This window comes from Dysidea avara, chromosome 9, assembly GCF_963678975.1.
Source record: "Dysidea avara chromosome 9, odDysAvar1.4, whole genome shotgun sequence".
Lineage (NCBI taxonomy): Eukaryota > Metazoa > Porifera > Demospongiae > Dictyoceratida > Dysideidae > Dysidea > Dysidea avara.
This window is the reverse complement of record NC_089280.1, coordinates 9,006,321-9,028,222: the sequence shown is the minus strand read 5'-3', so window position 1 is coordinate 9,028,222 and position 21,902 is coordinate 9,006,321. Positions and strand designations below refer to the sequence as shown.

Below are 21,902 nucleotides of genomic sequence, written 5' to 3'. Positions count from 1 at the left end.
TCAAGTGGAGGCTTGGATTTTTATATTGTTCAAGACGTAACAATTAAAAACTGTACATTCCAAAACTCAAGAGCATGCGCAGTTACCTTGGACTTAGCAAATGAAAACATTGCAATAATAAACAATAATTTTGTTTCTAATGATAACCAAGGAGATCTAAATTCTCAATGCAGTGGACTGCGTATATTATTTGGAAACCATATTTCTATTATTACATTAGATGGAAACAACTTTTACAACAATGGATATCGAGAGTCACATTTACCACACACAGAGGTTTTATATAGTGTTGTTATTGATATTTATCCTTCCCTACCGTACCCTCCAAATCTTCACTTGGTAATTCATAATACAGCATTTGTGAACAATGCTCGAGGGCTTTCCGTGAGTGACCGTGCTTGTTCTGCTGAAATCCGTATGTCCAACTTACATGTGTATAATAATACTGAGCGAGGCATTTATGTGAAAATAGATGGATGTCAAAATTACCATCATTACTTAAGTATATCGTCCTCAAACTTTGTTAATAATGGCAATCCAGTACATTTTCTCACATCATCAAAGGAATTTGGAGCAACTGTTGAAATCTTCAATTCAACATTTTTGCTAAACACTGTAGGAAGAGTGAGCCAAGATAGTCCTGTAGGAGGAGCATTTAAGATTTTTTCATTCGTTCCTAAATCGAAAATAACTATATTCAATTGTACTTTTTTAAACAATCTTGATGGAGCATTAGGGATATTTGTAGGGCCACCCAGGCAGGCATCGAATTGTTTATTGCAAAACATTACACTTTCTAATGTGCTAATTTATAATACTACAACACTTGGTAATAGAAATAACACTGATGGTACTGTGTATATCGAAACTAAAGATGCCAGCACTAAGGTCACCTTTGAAGAAGTGCAATTTGAATTAAACAGCTATACCAAACAACATGGAGGAGTACTCGTTGTAAAATTGGATCGTGGCTGTGGTAACAGCAACCAGTCATTGAGTGAAATTAAGTTTGATGGTTGCATGTTTACAGAAAACAAAGCTTTTCTGTCTATTGTTACATTGCGAATTCTGAACACTGATGACGATGTAAAGATACTTCATTATGTGGAGATAGCTAATACTAATTTTGATGATAATTTTGGAGGAGATTACATAGTTCTTTTTCATTCTGATATTGACACTTACAGGGGTGGATTTAAAGTATCCTTCTCAAATTTCACCAACAACATCGGTGTAGCAATATGGTGTTTGGCATTGGTACATTTTGAGTTATCAGAAACTGTGTGGTTTGTAAACAATACAGCTGACAGCGGTGCAGCAATTTACATCAATGCTAATATTGATATTATACTAAAGAATAAATCTTATGTCTATTTTACTAACAATTCAGCTCGATTACGAGGTGGAGCTATGTACATTGATATTCCTCCAAATTGCATTAACAATGGAATCACTTTTAATATGTTACCAAATGACTCCTACATTTTCTTTGTCAATAACTCAGCTAATTTAGCAGGCAACTCTATTTATTTTAACATACTTAGGACTTGCAATGTGATCACCGACAATAGCACTTCATCACTTTTACACATCCCAAGCATGTTCAACTATTCTCAACCATCAAGTAATAGTTACCCTATTGCCACTACTCCACTATCTATCAAGTTCCATTCATTGACAGTCATTATCAACAGGAACTACACAGATAACAATTATTATACCATACAGTCACCAAAAATGCTTGGTGAATTCGTATCTTTTTCTGCTTCAGTGTTTGACTATTTCAACCACAGTTCAGAACCAGCTATATTTCATATGAAATGTGACACTTGTGATGGTGACTATGTGTTGTCAAAAGATCAGATCAGTGTGTCTAGCAATTCACTTCAAGAGTTCCAAGTGTTTCCCAGATCATCAAGAGATGTTGATGGCAGTACCAATATCAGTATTATGTTTACGTCAGTTCTTGACACATTTTACAAACAGTTCGGTGCAACTCTGGTAGTGAAGTTGTCATCTTGCCAAAGAGGTCATTACTTTAACACTTCTAGTGTACCACCACAGTGTGTGTGTTATCCACACCGTGATATTGTCCGGTGCAATAGAGACTATTCAGAAATTAATATCGGTTACTGGGTAGGTAATGTATCTCTTCATTTCACTTCTGCACTTTGTCCCAACAATTACTGTAGCTTTGCTAAACGGGAAGAAACCAGTCGAGGATATTTTGAACTACCACATAAATTAGATGATCAGTGCAGTTTACACAGGACAGGAGTAGCTTGTAGTCAGTGTACTTCGGGATACACCCTGGCTTATGACTCTCCTGTTTGTATCAACAATGACAAGTGTTCCGCTGGAATAACAGTATTAGTGGTATTGTTAACAATCATATACTGGGTTGTTGTAGTAACAGTTGTATTTGGAGTAATGTACTTCAACAATCGAGTACTATCGGGATATGTGTATGGGATAATCTATTACTACAGCATAGTGGATATCTTGTTAGGTAGCAACTTGTATATCTCTGATGAAAATTTTGAGGTAATATCTATTATATCAAGCTTTGCAAAACTCACTCCACAAGTGTTTGGACAGTTGTGTTTTGTAGAAGGATTAAGTGGAATTGATCAACAGTTTATTCAATATATTCATGCAGTTGCTGTTTCTCTTATAACATTGATCATGATTATAGCTGCAAGGTATTCTTTAAGGATTGCTCGGTACATTAGTCGGTGCATTATTAGTGTGATATGTGTTCTAATATTGTTATCCTATACATCATTGGCATCCACATCACTCCGGTTACTAAGGCCTTTGACATTTGAAGATAACAATGTTGATGAAGTTCGTACATTTTTGTCTCCAGAACTGAGATATTTTGAGAAGCGACATTTAGCTTATTCTCTTATAGCATTGTCGTGTGAAGCACTGTTGATTGGTCTGCCTTTGTTATTATTGTTTGAGCCTTTGATAAGAAAGAAGATCACGTTGACCAGAATCAAACCATTGCTGGATCAGTTTCAAGGTTGCTTCAAAGACAAATATCACTGGTTTGCTGCATATTATCTGATATGTCGGCAAGTGATCATTTTAATAGTATATGTTGGTAACAGTAACTATTACAACATGTTGTTTTACCTACAAACAGCTTGTATTATCATTGCTTTGGTTCACTTTTGGTATCAACCATATAAAAATGCACTACTTAATTTATTGGATGGGATCTTCTTACTAACACTAGTGCTGGTGGTCAGTTTAAACATTTTCTCAGTTTCTTTGTCATCTTCAGTTGAAGGACTAGCCATGGCTTTGGTATTATTACCTTTGTTTATTTACCTATTTGTTGCCGTTTGCAAACTGATTGGCAGGTGCATTACTAAAGGAAAATTGGTCCAAAGATATGAAAGGAAAGAAGCAGATAGATTAAATTTAAGGTATTGTACATAGCACATAAAAATTCTTTGTTCTATTTAGCCAAAGTTTGAGCAATAATTCCATTTATGATCATGCACACATTCATGTTGACAAGTTCCCATAATGTTTCGCTGTATGCTGTATAAATTTTATGCGTCTTTGTAGGAATGTCAATGAAAACAAAACAGATGGAGCAATGTATTCTGTACTGCAAGAATCTCTGTTGGATTATTCAGATAATTGATGGTGTACTGTAGTTGAGCATACATTACATCTTTAATGCACACATACAAGTATAGGTACTTGTGTACCTATTATAATGCTGTTTGCATGAACCCTTTCTTACTAGCATATACTTTTGATGTTTGTCTCTTTGATTAGATTATAACATGGCATGTATAATCTTGCTGCTTTTGATATTTTTTAAAATTATATTATACTTTGCAATTGCTTTCTAGTAGACTAATAGTTTTGTCACTGTTGTATAATACTTTGTATCATTTTAACTCTTGAATATTGTTATTGATTAATCGTGTTGCAGTTGGTCACACTCTTAGTAACCTCACAGGAGTACACATGGACATAGGCGGCGGAAAGGGGGGGCTAGGGGGCTAAAGCCCCCCCTCAGAATGATATCACACCGAAATTATCTTTCTTGGAGTGGGGCTGAAAACCGTGATAAAGATCGAGATACTCTAATAGAGCAGTCACTCTAATAAAGTAGTCAGTGTGTAGCGAGCTATGTAAGGATTTTTATGCAGTTTATCAGCTAGAAATGGTAGCTGGTGAGGTGGAAAGCTCTTGTCATTTGGTTGTGACTTTCTTTTTTTTTTTTGGTCTCACCTTACCAAACTATAGAAATAAGTCTGGGTCAGCCCAGCCCCCCCTCATATCAACTACTTCCTCCGCCGCTGCACATGGATCTACTTACTCATTTTAGGTGCAATGGTAGGTACATGTCACAAGGTTGGCATGGTAATAGTACATGTAGAATGTAGATTTGTGTAGGGATTATACAGTAGAATAAAAGCATTGAAACAAAGGAGGTCATCTACCTCTACAGCTATACTATACTAGTGGACATTTAATTCTTACTTCAGCCTGTATATCTGTATGTATACCAAACTAGCCAAGCTGTAAAAAGGGTGCACATCCTATAGGCCTGGGTGAAAAATCAAAAAGTGGCAGCCAAGAATTGTGATGGTAGGTTGTTGTAAACTTTAAATGCTTAATAAGAATTCAAGTGGCCGTCTCCAAGTTTCACTAGAATTTGGTACCAAATTCACTTGAATTATCATTCTTAATTTTTTTGTCATTAACCTACCCTCACAACCATTTCCTCACACACTTAGTAATGTGTAACTTCTTCACCACTGGACTCGCTCATTACATTGTTATCATTCGCTTGTTCACTTCATGCCATATACAATTATTATACATGGCAGTATCTAATTCACTAGGTAATCTGAGTCATTTGGAATGCAAAAATCTTGTTAATTGAATATAATTATTTCTGTAGCTAGCACATGCATTGATTAAACTAACTTGTGACCATCACCTAGCCCCCCCCCCCAAGATCATTTGTCAGATTTGCTGATTTAATCCAGTAACTGTATACCAATTAAGGGCCTGTCATAAAAATTGTCAGAATACAGAGCAATGATTTTGTAAATTCCCTGTAAAAGATCCCATGATGATGACAGATTTGAAATCAGAAAGTATAATTATATCAAACATCATAGTTAGTTCCACTGCAATGACTGTTCAACCAGTCCAATACATCCTTTTTTGCTTGTTCTTGATCCTTATCATGAAACACTCCATGACGATGTCTACAAAAAAGAATACCAGATAAAATAGGCTGTAGGACCAGATATCCTACAGACCTTTAACACTTGTGTGGTAAAGCCTTAATAAATAAAAAAAATTTAAAATGGGAGCACACTAAACTTGCATGCCTGTTAGATTAAAGTATAAACATGGTTTACCCCAGGAATCATAAATATGTTACTTACTACCTGAAATCAAAATAGGAAAGTGTATGTGGGTGTCTCCATGTATAAATGATACTGTATGTAGCCTGTGTGAGCAATCAGCTCTTATTAAGAATAAAAAAAATTTAATAAGCTATGAATATGGCTAGTGTAGTATCCCCAAATAGGCTTGTGCCAATTATGCCGGTATAATTTCGAGAATAGGCTAGCAAAAGCATCAAGCATTTTGCCAGCATAACAGGACGATTTTCATAAGGGGTCTGAAACTAAGCAAAATTGCCTAGATTTTACCAAATATTTGGGTGTAGTGTGATATCTGAAAATTTCCAGAAACTTTAAAATTTTAAAGATTTCAATTCCAGAGATTTCTAGTAAAGATTTCAAGACCGACCTGCGAGATTTCTAGCTTGTTGCGGACCCCTTGGATTTTCAAGATTTTAAATTAAATGCACAGTGCGCGTGCCAAAAATACAGCAAAACATGAGCACACTACACCTTAATACTGCATTTCATATCAAGAAAACTAATACAGCAGTCAGGAAAGGCTGATATACTCTAATAAAACAGCCCACATGAGAGAATAATCTTGATTTTGAAAGCATAATTTTGAGCATAATAGGCCGGATTTTTTAGCACTGCTCAAAAGCATAATAGGCAATTTTCAAAGCATAATTGGCTCAAGCCTATCCCCAAAAGGAGGAAAATGTTTATCATAAAATGTATAGATATACGCATAGGAAATAGGGTTGGGCAATATGTGACCCAGTCTGGGAAAACCGGTCTTATCACCCATTTACAAGTATTGAGAAATGCTGGTTTAAGTATTTAGTGTGTTGTAACTCACTAATGGTTGAAGCTATGTGTATCAAATTTTCACACATTTTACACCAATTCCTTACCTTTCAGAGCATGGACTATGCAAGTAGTGAACAGCTAAGTTTCCTGCCATTTTAGATAGTTTGTAAATTGATGTTGACTATATCAGGTGAGCTCTGAAGAGGGAGGGAGGGAGGTGGGGGCCCAGAAGGAGGGCAAGAGTCTGTTTTAAAAATTGAAAAGGAAGGCGTAGGGATGAATTAAGTCAAGTTATGGACCACTCAGGTCTCAAAACTAGCTAAAATAAAAGCATATTTATATAGCACAGGTCTTTATTCAACACCGCGATGGTGTACAGCCACATACAACCAACCCCAGGCTCCATTAGGACATGGATCGTTGGGAAAAGCAGCCAGCAAAACAGACCACTTAAGTCTAACTGATTTTTATACAGCTTTGTGTTAATGGAGAAAAATCAAATCTGCTGACATGGGTGATAAGACCGGTTTTCCCAGACCCAGTCACATATAATGATACATTGTTGCTATCACGATAAAAGCATGAGACTATAATTGTATCAAAGCTATTTTTACACGTTGATATATTGAGGTCATGATATATTGGTTACAAAACAAAATACCAATAATGTAACTACCTCACAAATTCAGCATCACATTTAATATGAAGCTATATACAGTGCTTATAGCTTAGGAGTTGTGCATGGGATGGATATAACAATACAAGCCATATAGCAAAACTTGTAATAATATTATGAAGAATATTGTGATAATGTCAATTATTGTGATAAATGCTTCCATGATATATCGCAGTGCACTTTTTTCAGTATTGCCCAACTCTTAGACTAATAGGAAAAATATATACTGGAGAATTTTGCTAAGGATCAGAAGGTAAACAGTTTTTGGGGTCATGTGCGGAATTACACATGTATATACATACATGCTGTTCAGGGAAAATCAAAAATTTCAAACAAAAAAACTAACCTTCATTGTTTTGTCTTCACTTCTGGAATGCTCCATTAGAAACTGTGATGAAGCAATGTTGACTGTTGTATCTTCAGTACCATGTAGGGTGAGAAAGGGTATTTGAATTTCTTGAACTCGTCGTTGTATCAAACGTTGTGCATTAATAGTAGCCAGAGTCCATTTTGCCTTAATTCCATGATGATATACCAGGGGATCATTCTGCCTCTCCTGTATCTGCAATAGAACCAAGTGACATAACATCTCCATAGCTGCTATCTCCTAGTAACAAGGCAGACATCAACTATAGCATGAAAATTACCCATGTTGACTGGATGAAGTTTGCTGCCACACTCAAACTTCAAGCCATAACTTTGCTCAATGAGTAAAATTCTTTGGAAGGAAATTACTGAGAACACTTTAATGTTTAAGAGATCAACTCACTATGCTGATTGTGTGCCTCTATGTAAAAACCTTATACAAGAATATGAAAACCAAACCACAGTCAAATTTAGTTATATAACTTATATTAATGGTTGTTAAACCCTCAGGGATATTGCAGTATGCTAATAGTACTTCTCATACCTCTTCTTGAAGAGTTGAAAGGACACCTGGGTTATCAGGCAGTACACCATACTGAGGTACGCACCATGATAATATCCTTAGTAGACCAACCTAAAATGTACAATAGGTAAACCTATTGAGGTATTCATATAGCATTCATATCAAATTATACTTGATTACAAGACAATAACAAAACAGCCAAGCTGTGACAAAAAGGGTGCGGCCCTTTAAAATCCAGGATGAAAGCAGTTGTGAAATTGAGCCAAGAAATGGTTGCAATGACATCAATGCCAATCATTTTTTATCAGTGTGATCAACAAAAATAATTAACATCGTTGCAGCAATTTCTTGGCGCCACCTTTGATTTCACAACTTTTTTCACCCTAGCTGGTTTGGGGGCTGCACATTGCAGATTGTTATTTGTGGTATACAAGTCTATTTGAAATATTTGTTGTGTATACTTTTAAAAAACTGATACTGTAAAATTATTACATGAATTCTATACAGGGTGACTTGTTTGTATCTGAACTTTCTATACAGAGTGACTTGTAACATCTCTACATAGCGACTTCTTTGTAGTGAACTCTCTACAGGGTGACATGCCAGAACTCACTCTCTAACTTGTAATGTAGCTGAACTCTGTAAGGGTTACTTGTAACATCTCTACATAGCGACTTCTTTGTAGTGAACTCTCTACAGGGTGACATGGCAGAACTCACTCTCTAACTTGTAATGTAGATGAACTCTGTAAGGGTGACTTGTAACGTATCTGAATCCTCTATAGAGGGACATATAACATAGCTGAGTGACTTGTAATATAGCTCAACCATGTAGAGGTTGACTTTTTGTAACTATACTCTCCACAGGATGACTGGTTACATTGCTAAACTCTCTGCATGGGGACTTGTGACATAGCTGAATAGAGTGGCTTATTACAAATACTGACTGCTCTAATAGGGTGACTGTATTATTAGAGTATCTTGATACTACAGGTAATTGATTTTCGCTTTACAATTCAATGGTTTTAAATCTGACCCTTCTAAACCTTTCTATGATGATGAATCCACCTATGTTTTTGGCTCATTTCTTTAAGCAGCTTGCCTGGTAGGCATGGCAAGTAATCATCAAATTTTTTTATTAGCAAAACTTGCTGGTGTGAATGCTACACACTGTTAGTCACTGTTTGTTTTTTCTTCAAGTTTTTTAATATATTGATCACACTGTTGGTTTTCACACTGTAGGCTTTAGCTCGATTTCTTCCAAACCACAAAAGGTTTGTGGTTAAATAGTTAACCTACACAAGTACTGGTTTTCAGGTTCTTGTCATAAGTGGTAATAACTCCATGACTGTTTATCATACTCAAACCAAACTTGATACCAAGAAGGGAAAAACCAAAGGCATCAAGCTGATTTTTAAAGGCTCATATCTCAGGAATGCCTAGTACAATTTTGCTTAAATTATTTTGGTATGTGAACTACTGAAGGTGAAGGGCATTTCCATAGCTTGTTTTGTAAAGGCAGCATGGAGCTATTATACATGCATGAAAATTCCTGTCATTAACACACTGGTTTTTGGGCCACACAACACACTCAGAGTCTTAATGCTGAAAGGTAATAACATACAAGCCCCTATACTGTGACTATCAAATGTAGCAAGTCCCTACTTGTCTGTGCAGTCTAGTATCTGTTAAACCTACAACTGTCCAAATTGTTCAGTCCAGTGTTACATTTTAATCACATCAAATCTATCACACATGTGACATGACTTACGTAGCTGTCACATTGAAGAATAAGCTACCTTAAATCAATTACAGCACACAAATACAGTGAAACTAGTATATACTCTAAACTACTAATAAAACACACTACCCTAGCAGAATAATCATTTCAGTGTTTGGTTAACATCAGTGAGTTTCCACTGGCTTAAAAGAATAATAAGTACCGTATCTCCCAGTATGAAGCCAATAGTACAGCTACTTCCCAAGGATGAGAAGGCAATCTCTCTTGTTTCCCTACTTTTTTCTGTGATCCCTTTCCTATTTCATCTTTCCTTTTTTATTATAAATAAAACAAAATAGATCCATTTATGGATTAGTAAAACATACAGAAACTAGATGATGGAAATTCAAAAGGGGAATAGGGATTGCAACAAAGCAAGAAGGGATCGATGGGGTGATAATGTAACCACAAATCCTTATTTTGACTCAACTCAGAAGGATGATTGGAGCATTGTGTAGTTAACATTTTTGATAGAGAGTTGAAATAGGGAATTGTGGTTTACCTTCTTGTTTTGCAGCTTTTTCAGCAATCCCTATTCCTAGATCCTATTTTGACATATCTACTTCTACAAGTTTCAACTCACTTGAAAAGATGTGGCACGATCATCTAACATTGCTGGTGCTGATAAAACTATGCCAGTTATAAGCTGTGGTCTTTCCACCACTGTCAAAGCAGTGATCAATCCTCCCTGAGCAAGTACACATGTAACCAGATATGTAACTACATATGAACACATACCATTGACTCTCCTATGATAAAAAGTGACAAGTCAGGATGTTTGGATTTTATCACTTCCAGATGTTGTATCACATCTCGGACATACGTTTGATAATCGTTAATGTGAACTCTGTCACCTCCACTTTTACCATGTCCAACTGTAAACAAGAAAAATTGACTTATACAACTTTGTATAAGTTAACTTTGCAAACTAGAGCATACATGAGCATTATCCTTTGTATTATGCTTTTGAGCAGTGCTGAAAAATCAAGTATATTCAAAATGATTTTATTTCTATGATGCTGTCAGACACATTATAAACCGACAGCCATTCTGCTTCATTTTTTTCCAACCATTTTCACCTGCTTTGCAGCATTACAAGTAGCAAAACAGTATATGAGAAGTATCTCTTCAGCCAATCCAGTCACTACAAAATTATGGACTATATTCTTATGGTAGCCAAGCCATGACATAAATCAACAATTGCATGGTAGTGGAGAAAGAAATGAGACACAAAGGAGGACAAAGATACTGAAGTCTATGATGCATGTATTGTAGCCATATACAGCGACAGGTGAAAAGACACATCTTGTAAATCCTTAGTCTTAACCATAGTCAAGTTATTCTTGCCTGAATACATCGGTTAGTCATTCAGAAATTCAGCTAGTAGAAAATTTAATTAAGAAACTTAATGGGGTGTGTTTTTGGATTTGATTACACCTAACCAATACAACAAGGCTGTTGTGAAAGAAATGTGTGGTTAGTTTTTGGGTGATATTTTTGGGCAAGAAAACCGATCCCTATTATAAGTACTACCATACAGATTACAACTTTTACACTTAGCTTTCCAATCACCCCATCACACATAAAGAACAAGTGTACAATAAATTTGGTTGTGCAAGACTGATGAGTTATTCCATACCATGGTCATGAGCATAAACAGAGTACTGATTCTCCTGAAGAAATGTTGCTAGCTTACGGAATCGTCCACTGTGCTCTGTGATTCCATGAGAAATAAATATGACTGCCCTGAAAAGGAAAATGTTATCGAACAGTTCTTAAATATGATGTAGGAAAATAAGGGAAAAATTACTGCACTTTCTATTAAGAGTAGTGCACACCCATTTAACATGATACAAACAAAATATCATGTATCAATATGAAGTAACACAAGCACCTCTTATGTACTAAAATTGGGAATACAACATAACCCCTAACCACCGTTTCAACTGCAAATTACTCTCTTTTAAAGAAAATTAAGATTTATAGATACTAACTTCACTCAATTTTTGCTATAAACTTTGTGTATAGAATTGTAGTGTAGCAACATCATAAATTGTCATGATGCAATTAGTGGCCGGGCCTGCAAATGTAGCACATAATTTTCTCAAACTTTCACCATCCATGATCTTGAAATTTCACCAGGTACCAAGCAATTAATTGGCTTTATAATCCAAGTTGTAGAATGCCAATAAGTTATTCCACTACTGAGATTTCCATGGTGTAGTTTGTACCACATGACCAGTCACATTTACACCATAATTACTAGTACATGAGTGGGACATCCTTCATTGTCTGAACACTATGTGTACCAGTTCAATCACCAAGTGTTAGTATATTTGCAGATGAAGCCCACTATAATACAGAGTTCAATTTATTTGCTCTAACAGAACATACACTGAAAGTAAACATACACCTCTTGACACAATACCCTAATAATATAGTCCCTTCTAATACTTGAGGGTTATTGTTCCAAAGCAACACCATAATATTGTAATCAACTCCACAAGACAAACAAATATACGATACTGTAGATCAGCTGCAGAGTGTGTGACCTATAGCTTGTTACTTAGTAACAAACTGTTTATGTGTCACATTCTGATTTAGTGATCCCAATGGTTGGTTAACTTTGAGTCTGTATGTACAGATCTGTCTCACTTAGGGGGCTTGTCTATATCACCCAGCATTGTTGTCATTAGCATATAAAGTTATTGATGTTTGCATAACACAGTGGAAAATGCTTAGTGAATACAAGACAATTAGTATGCATACAGTGTAATTGCATACTAGATATGTGCACACTGACTCAAGTTATTAACCTGTAAACTCTGAGTAGCGAATAACAGTGTACAAAATCTTATAAATATTAAATCAGTAAAAAGGTTCTAAGCCATAAGTCAAGGTGAAATTTGCGAACTTTGACTTCGATTGCAGATATACCTATAGCATATGCCTACAGCGTGCAGGACAATTCCATCGTTTGAAATACAAGCACTGACAGAAACCGGACTGAGGAAATATAATGAAGAGAAGTTAATTTCTTGCTGCCATCAATAATCACATGTAGCGTATGACATCATATTAAAAAAATTATAGTGATGCGATTTGGAAATGTTTTACCCTAGCACTCACCCTGTGATATCTGTTGGAAATGACAGATCACATATCCATTTCGTGACATAAAAAACTGTAAAACTCGTTGTTTCAAAGCCAATTGACTGTTTCTCCATAGGTTTTACACTCTAGGCCCGTCTGACTTATGCACCTATCAATGTATTGCCCCTCCCCCCCCCCCCCCCCCGGCGTAAGTGGGGCTTTACAGGGGGAATTGACACGAAACTGCTGCCCCACTATGGGGCATTTGACGATCGTTCAGTAAGCACCCAATATTTTTTGTTGTAACTTCCTTCGCTATGTCAAACAGTCCCGAGTAAATCCCGCGTTGCAACTGGGGCCAACGGTGGGGATTTGACACAATAGGTTTGCCCTACTATGGGGCATTTGACATTCGGCTGTGTCAAATCCCCACTATAGCCCCATATATGCCCGAGGGGGGGGGGGGGGGGGGGGGGGCAATACATTGATAGGTGTATTACGTCAATGCGTACCTAGGTCCCTTGTGGCAAAGCCCAGACTCACTTTGGGTTGTCTGCCAACCAATTTCTGGTGAAAATTGTCAGTCGATCTTGATTTTGAAATGACCCAGTGCCTTCTGCCATACTACCGCCTGCTACTAGTGACTCCTGAACTCTTGACATCGATCCAGTTTAGTCGTGACGTATGAAACCACATACAATGTCATGTGGTTCTCACGTTTCCACCTTTTATGTTAAAAATTTAATTAGTTTCAAAAGCGCGTGAAGGGGCGTATGACGTTAAGGTCATGCTTAGTAAAGTCAAGACCACTAAATATGAACGCAGGGTTTCATTATTGTTGGCTGACTAAAATAGCTAAGACTCTCCAAAAATACGTCACTGCTTAGCAACACCTTTCCGACATTTTGATTGGGGCCACTGTCAATAATCACGATTGCGCTACATAGAAATACGGTGGTGAAAACAGCTCGAGCAGAGTAATATTGTTAAAGGACAGGCCATAGAAGTCTTCGAGGTTGCAAATTAGTGTTCTGGTTAAAGGCAGGTGGTTATTAGTCTGGCGCGGCCACCCCTTCAATTAGACCTTAATCTCTAATCGAAGGGGCGGCCGCGCCAGACTAGGGCTGGACAAGGTGTGAAACATCGACAACACTAATTTTCTTGTATGCCCGTACAAGAAGCTGTTACAATAGCATTTTAGTTTGGGTAATCATTAGTACTGTATTGGTGATAGTAATGCACCTATCAATATATTGCCCCACCACCCCCCCCCCCTCGGGCATACGTGGGGCTATAGTGGGGATTTGACACAGCCGAATGTCAAATACCCCATAGTAGGGCAAACCTATCGTGTCAAATCCCCACTGTTGGCCCCAGTTACAATACGAGGATTTACTCGGGATTTGACATAGCATAGAAAGTTACAACGAAAAAATACTCAGGTGAAGTTGGGCGCTTAATGAACGATCGTCAAATGCCCCATAGTGGGGAAGCAGTTTCGTGTCAATTCCCCCTGTAAAGCCCCACCTACGCCCGAGGGGGTGATGGGGCAACACATTGGTAGGTGTATAACTGTAACAGCGGCTGACCTCCCACACGTTATTTAACAGCTTTTTAGTTGTACGGGCAGACAAGAAAATTAGTGTTGTCGATGTTTCGCACCTTGTTCAGCCCTGATAACCACCCGCCTCTAACCAGAACACTAATTTGCAACCTCGAAGACTTCTATGGCTTTTCCTTTACCAATACTACTCTGCTCGAGCTGTTTCCACCACCGTATTTCTACGTAGAGCAATCGTGATTATTGACAGTGGCCCCAATCAAAATGTCGGAAAGGTGTTGCTAAGCAGTGACGTATTTTTGGAAAGAGTCTATAGCTAGCATATAGCTAACATACACAATACAGTATATAGCTTCTAGGTGATTATACAATTCTGTTTGTGCTGTTGCAGTGATTGTTCAACCATTCCAACACCACCAGTTTCGCTTGCTCTTGATCCTTATCATGAAATATCCCATGACGACTGCCTTCAAAAACCTACAAACAACAATAAGTAATCAATCACATATGCCAGTGCTCTGTAACATGAGCTATTGCTATAGTATAAAATTACAAAGCTTAGATTGACTATAAATCACTCCAGTAAAAAAAAATTGTGTTGCATGGAAAAGTCTGTTTTTGTGCATGCCAAAAAGGAAGTAGTTACTGAACCGAAAGTTTTGCAAACTACTCTAGTATCACTATCAAGCACACTAGCTGTATGATGGTAAGTTTCTGGTGAGTTCAAGGCAAGCTAGGGTTAGCCCGCTGGAATGCTCGCTTTGTTTGCTCCAACCCTAAACTCACCAAAAACTTACTTTCATACAGACAGGGAAAGATATCATTATGCTTAACAGGCACACCTCACGTTAGCACTGGAGTTAGGGTTTGGTTTATTCTTCACCTCTTCTTACTATATATGGGTTACTTCTTGGGTCTCATTTGAGATAGAAAAGTAGCAACTCGTGGTTTTAACAGGCACAACTCTTCTTACTTGTGATTTTAATTTTTATGTTTTAGCAACCTTTTCTTTTGTCAGTCAGTTCAGTAGCTGGTACATTATACTGAACCAACTTTCAGTTTAGTATCCACTGCCTTTAAAAATAATATTTACATATGTATCATGTGTGTGTGTGTTGTATAATACAACAGTAAAGGCAATTATTTGATTACATAATATTGCTCATGTATTGAAGTTATAAGGCAACATGTGGCCATGTCAGTAAAAGTTGCTGAATCTTGAGTGGTTAGCCATGCAACAATTGTTTAAGAGTGTTTAATGGCATGTTGTGAGCACAGCAAACCTGTAATGTCATTACATCCAGTAAAGCAATTACTACCTTTATCATTTTGTCTTCACTTTTTGTATGCTCCATCAAAAAATATGATGAAGAAATGTTAACTACAAGATCAGCAGTACCATGTAGCGTGAGAAATGGTATTTGAATTTCTGGAACTCTTCGTTGTATCAAACGTTGTGCATTAATAGTAGCCATGGTCCATCTTGCTTTAATGCCATGATGATATACCAGAGGATCATTATGTCTTTCCTGGACCTGCAGTACAGCAAATGACAGTAAGTCATATGCATTTATATACATAGCAAATCTGGTCTATCCTTTATAACCAAAAACTGGATATAAAAGAATAGCCATAGCTTTTTAAGCATATACTTTACTGATCTTTTTCATTCCAGAGAACCACATACACTTGCAGTTTCACATCAGTGAAGCTGCATGAACACTTGGATACTCAAGTGACTTATGCCCTTGTGGCACTGAATTTCTCCTAAATGTACTTATTTTAGAGAGTCAAACCATAACATTGCATGAGCATTATGCTTTTAAGGTTTAAAGCAGTGCTCAAGAAACCACCTATATTATTGCAACCATGCATCACTAGCAATGTTAATCTACGTATGTTGCAACTGTTATCAAAGACTTGTCAAACTAATTTTTCATACAATGTCCCCCCTTATGGTAGGATTTCTTATTCACATATACTCTAGAGATCATATCCTTAGAAATTTGGATTTTAAAGGATGGCATGCATAATTGCTTGATTAAGTTAATGAAGAACTCTATTGCTCTCTATATGAACTTGCAAATGCAACAATGTGTTTTTACTAGATGATCTTATTAAAAGCTAGGAAAAATTTAGATTCATAGGTGGATCTAGGAGACACTGCTAGGGGGGCTGAGGGACAAGAAGTTGTAGGATAAAACAGTGATAATTTCATTAAGAGGAGAAAAATGAAACTCTAGTACACAAGTTACATTCATTTGCTTGGTATAGCTAGATGAATGAAGGGAATATGCTTTCTAAGACTTTAGTTGAATATCGTCGGAGAAAATTTTTAAAATTAGACCTGCATTTTTGATAGCTATTAACTAGCTAACAAAATGCATGCTTTGTAAAGTATATAAAATTGGTTAGACAGTAAAACCTATCTGATGGTAGCTAAAGCGTACTAAGCAAATATAAGCTAGTATTGTAATAATTTACAAAAATTGTCAATTAATGACATTAGAGTTGTGACTGTTCTATTAGAGTAGTGACTGCTCTATTAGAGTACCTCGATCTTCCCCCTCAGATCAGCCTATGTTTAGATACATATGTGGAGCTTGATCACTGTATATGAGAATCTCTAGAAGCGAGAGGGAGAAGGGAGTAGCCCTCACCAGACACTGTAGAGTTTAAGATCTCACTATACAAAACAAAGCCAAAGCATCAAGTTTGTAGTTAAACACAAAGTGACCGGATTTGCATAAAGGGGTCTTCCACACCATCCAATTTATGAACTTTAGCAATTCATAACTTGAGATTGGAAAATGTTATTGACATGAAATTTGGTCAGAACTGAGCATCAACATAGGTTAATGGATGGAGAAAATTTCAGGTTTGTATCTTTCTTGAACACTAAGTTATGGTCTTCCACGTTCATAGAATTGTGTGGAAGACCCCTTTTCACAAATCTGGTCATATATTATGATTAAGTTTCAGCTTTAAGCACTTAATGTTCTGCACAAAGATGAGATAGCAGTGCACAGGTCAAGAAGAAAAAGGAAATACTCAGTTTCAGCTCACACAATTGTTTTTCCCTATAGTTTTATTTAGGATTATAGTTGACTGTTCTATTAGAGTGTTTTGATTATTAGTGGTTTGAATTTCAGCTGCTCTGTATAATTTTGACCATCTCTTGGAAGAGATTTGTCCTTTCCTTGCTATTTTCATCTTTACATAGTTTATGAAATGTAACTGCACCCGTACCTTCTATACTAGTTTCCTACAGCTCATAGGTGGAAAAAATGTTTGGCAAGATAAGCACCCTTCTTTATCCACTCTTGTATAACACACACTTGTAGTAGGTGTACGTACCTCTTCAAATAGAGTTGAAAGAGCATATGGGTTTTCAGGCAACACTTCATAGTGTGGCAAACAGCAAGCCACTATCCGTAAAAGGGTGACCTAAAATAATACAATACATGGTGATAATTCATCAAGTGATCTATCCTATACTGACTTTCAGTATTACACTCTATGTGACCCCAATCTTACAAAACCAGCCCTATAGCCTTTTCACTTGACCACATCTTACAAATATGGTAGCAGCTTGAAACTTATTCAGCTAAAAGCTGTAGCATAGCACAATAAAGTAGCAAAGTTTGAAGGAGATTCATAAAACAGATGGAAAGTTATGAATTACCAAACTTGAATATCTGGAAAGGCTATAAGACTGGCTTTAATTTGTCAAACCAAGCCACACATTATTTTTCTTCCCATACACTATAAAAGTGATTGTTAAATAGGTCAACTAGAGTGGTTCACTGGTTTATGGAGTATTTATACAAATATTGATGGACACCTAGAGGGCAGTGTTCATAGCTTTTCACAGCAGACCCTTATTTATCCGACCATTGTTTATTCATACCCTCGTTTATCAGAAATTTGAAATGACTGTTTTATTAAAATATTTTGAGTACAACTGTATATTCTATTAAAGTATTTTTATGGGCTTCGGTTATCTAAACAATTCACTTATCTGAACACTTTTATTATTGCCTGAGACACATTGGAGTTTGGGTTACAGAGGGTTTACTGCAATATTGTTTGTGACAACATACAACAAAATGGTAAGCAAATAATTATGCCACCATAGAATAAACTCATTCTTCTTAATCTCAAACACCCCAAGTTTCAACACAGAAAAAAGGAATACATTTCAAAATATTTGACACCTTTGTCAAGTCAAAATAACATGTTCTTTGACTGGTTTACTATTACTATTATTCCTTAAATTGTTCAGAGTGGTTGACTACACTTTTAAACATATGACTGTTCTATTATGTTCATCTTTTAAATTGTCACAGTTTTTTCAGTGTTAATGAGAAACCAGAAACTGAATTAAAACCATGCCTACTGTGCATGTTCTTCGTATAATTACAATACTGAGTCACCTTATAACCACAAAGAATACTGAATACTTGAAATAATTCCTTCATTGGAACTGATCACTCTAGCCAGTGAGTCTTCAAGAAAAACTCTACTACTGTTTTCTGTGTAACACCTTACTTGGAAAGATGTAGCACGGTCATCTAAAATTGTTGGCGCTGACAAAACTACACCAGTTAAAAGTTGCGGTCTTTCAATCACAGTCAGAGCAGTGATCAATCCTCCCTTTGTATATATACATACACCTGAATTAGTCAGTTGCTTAAAAGTACATACCATTGATTCTCCTATGACAAAAAGTGGCAAATCAGGATGTTTGGTTTTTATTATTTCCAAATGTTGCATTACATCTCGGACATAAGTTTGATAATTATCAACATGGATTCTGGCTCCCTCACTTTGACCATGTCCAACTAAATGAGGTAAATATAATGCCCTAGTCTCAATACAATAATGTATAATTACCCAAGTATGGAACACAAATATATACATTACTTTCAGTACAAGGGCAGATATGGGGGGCTAAAGTGCTGCCCTCCAAATTTTTACTATGTGCTAGCTAATAGTAGAAGCTACAGTACAGGTGCAGTTGATACATGGGCAATGGGAACATAGAAAGAATGAGATAAGAGCTAGGAATCAACAAGAAGGGATCAAAGGGGCTACTAAACATCAAAATACTTTAATAGAACAGTCAACTACTCCAATAGAGCATCCATCATTAAAATTCTTTAAACTACAAAGACCAACTCCTAGACCTTTGAACTTCACCTTTGAACTCAAATATACTGCAGCATTTATGCTGTACCCTTTACATGAAAGCTAGTTATCACTGCTAGAAAATAATGATTTTACTTAGATAGAGTGGTTTTCTTCAGTCACTATTATTGCCAAATTCGATCTCATAAAGCTTAAATTTGCTGTAAGGGAATGCCCCTAGACGAAGCATGCTCCTCTTGTTGAGTGTTCTTCCCACACTACACTACCAGTTGTATCAACCAGTTGCCACATTTTTCAGCCCCCACTATATAGATGCCCCTAGCTTAGCACCCCCTTGGGAAATCCTATAGATGCACGTTAATTAACTGAAAGTTCATAGCCAGTTCCAGCCAATATGGTAATCACTGTTACAGCCAGTCTAATAAATCAATGGTTGCGTGTACTATATAAAAACCATCTAAGTTTTGTTACATAGTATGAACAGGATTTTGCACATGGAAGGTGACTTCATTAATAACCATCTTGGTGGCCTGTTTATCTGGTGATTGTTTAGTTATTAATTGGAGCCATGACAATAATTTTTTTATATATTGGTAATTTTATTTTGGCACATGCACCAGATTTTATATTCGCTTTAGTGACCTATCTCAATGATCAGCAATACAAGACTATGAGAACCACACAATTGATCACAGCTATGTACCATTGCATACCATGATCGTGAGAATAAACATTGAAATGCCTCTCCTGAAGAAATGTTGCAAGTTTACGGAATCGTCCACTGTGCTCCGTAATGCCATGAGAAATAAACACAACTGCCCTGAAAGAAATGTATAAAATATACTTGGTCTATTTTTTTTCTCATATATGCTGCACACATGCATATAAGCAGCTCTGCTTACATTGTGTACAAATTTGAAGTAAAGATGCATATAATTACAATGCTATCCCCAGCCAATTAATCAACAGTCAAAATCTATATAACAATGCTATACCAGTTGGTGGCAGTTATGCCACAGACACTGTACTACAGGCTAAACAATATTTTCATGTGGTCTTAACATTGCTGTAGCTATTTTCAATTCTGAAAATCGTATAAGGTTAGAACACACTAAATGTCCACGTCACTGTTCACATACACTGCATGATCCACATGCAAGGGTGTGATATGGAAACTTTGTGAAATGAACACTGATTCAATCATAGACCATGAAATCCAAAGGATACCTGCCTAACAAGCTTAATGTCAGCTTTCAGTTGTTTACCAGCACTAAACTTACAATCATACTATCAAATTTTGAAGCTAATGATGGATAGCTTCTAGCATGTTAGCTTCACTAAAGCAGAGATACACAGGCATCTCCACACAGCCCCTACAATTTCATTAACAATCAAGATATTCCAATAGATCAGTCAATAACTCCAATAGTATACGTATTATAGTCATTGTGATTGGGTAAGTAAGTCAACAAAATCTTTATAATAAACACCGCCACATGTCATACATGAAAAGGCAAAGATCTATATAGAGGCTGTTCTATAGAGTTTGAATATAAGATAGGGTTGAAGCTTTATAGGACACATACAATAGATCGGAACACAACAAAATAAGTGATCACTGACTACAAAATTATATTGTACATAGCTATATTAGTAATTGGTCTTGTGCAACCACAATCAGATCAGCACCAAATTAGCTTTAAAAAGTCATTAAAAATTAGCTATCTGACAGCCACAACCTAATAACCTTAAAGTTGACACCTTTTTTTTTCAGTGCGGTCAGTAGCTGAACAATGCTCTTACAACATATAGCACTGTGAGCGTCTCCATTTACCTTGCTACTGTAGCTAATTATGGTGGCATTTAGTAAAACTGGAAGACTTTCCCCCTGCATGAGTTTTGTATACTTTTCTTTGTTAGCCTAAATAACTTGCTTTTGTGTAACTATAGTTTTGTATTCAACTGTCTTTTGTTTGCTGTGTACCTTATATTGTCGTTTGTTTTAGCTACTTTTATATTCACCTTACCTTTGTGGTAAAATTAATTAAATTTGGGCAGTCATTAAATCGCAGAGATCGATAGCATCCAGTAGATATTTCATGGACGCTCTACATTATTGTCTATATATATAGCTATTAGCTACAGGCATGATTAGGCACGGCCTTTGCCCTTGAGGGGGTTTATGTACAACGTCTGCACTCACTTCGCGTTGCGGTCCGCCAACCAGTTTCTAGTAAAAATTGTTAACCCATCTTGGTTTAAAAAGGATCCACTACCTTCTGCCATCGTCGCTTCTATTATAATTATCACGACTGCAATGACAAAACCACAAAAACAATTAAGCCTTGATCGCGTAGCTACGTACATACACAACTTTCAGGAACACTGACATCCGTGTTGAAATGTAAATAGAAACCTCTAGCTATTCAGTGAACTTATTCTTCCATACGAGTTTGAATTTCAGTTGTTACAACGAACCATCACCTAATAAAATAATATAACTCAATTATGGTAGTCCATTTTGTCAAAGGACAGGTAGTGACGTAA

At 36.5% G+C, this 21,902-nt stretch overlaps 3 protein-coding genes across 6 annotated transcripts; 1 reads left to right on the top strand and 2 right to left on the bottom strand.

Annotated features, from left to right (window-relative positions):
- The first annotated feature begins 1,417 nt into the window (after positions 1–1,417).
- On the top strand, positions 1,418–3,849 carry LOC136267301 (uncharacterized). Its single transcript, XM_066062395.1, has 2 exons — positions 1,418–3,437; positions 3,583–3,849. The coding sequence occupies exons 1-2, from the start codon at positions 1,462–1,464 to the stop codon at positions 3,659–3,661; spliced, it is 2,055 nt and encodes a 684-aa protein (XP_065918467.1). The 5' UTR covers positions 1,418–1,461; the 3' UTR covers positions 3,662–3,849.
- Positions 3,850–7,195: 3,346 nt separating this feature from the next.
- LOC136267176 (monoglyceride lipase-like) lies at positions 7,196–13,355 on the bottom strand. The gene is made up of 6 exons (XM_066062263.1): positions 13,187–13,355; positions 11,190–11,296; positions 10,289–10,425; positions 10,134–10,238; positions 7,793–7,882; positions 7,196–7,444 (listed from the first exon to the last, which is right to left on the bottom strand). The coding sequence occupies exons 1-6, from the start codon at positions 13,303–13,305 to the stop codon at positions 7,211–7,213; spliced, it is 792 nt and encodes a 263-aa protein (XP_065918335.1). The 5' UTR covers positions 13,306–13,355; the 3' UTR covers positions 7,196–7,210.
- A 1,122-nt stretch (positions 13,356–14,477) lies between these two features.
- Positions 14,478–21,846, bottom strand: LOC136266703 (monoglyceride lipase-like). Of its 4 annotated transcripts, none has more exons than XM_066061704.1 (8): positions 21,721–21,789; positions 21,559–21,667; positions 20,069–20,175; positions 18,912–19,048; positions 18,756–18,860; positions 17,562–17,651; positions 15,524–15,739; positions 14,478–14,681 (listed from the first exon to the last, which is right to left on the bottom strand). In XM_066061704.1, the coding sequence occupies exons 2-8, from the start codon at positions 21,639–21,641 to the stop codon at positions 14,568–14,570; spliced, it is 852 nt and encodes a 283-aa protein (XP_065917776.1). In that variant the 5' UTR covers positions 21,642–21,667; positions 21,721–21,789; the 3' UTR covers positions 14,478–14,567. The 4 variants fall into 4 exon arrangements, with proteins under 4 accessions (XP_065917776.1, XP_065917777.1, XP_065917775.1 ...); XM_066061705.1 differs by having other exon boundaries at positions 21,725–21,744; XM_066061703.1 differs by having other exon boundaries at positions 21,559–21,846.
- Positions 21,847–21,902: the final 56 nt, after the last annotated feature.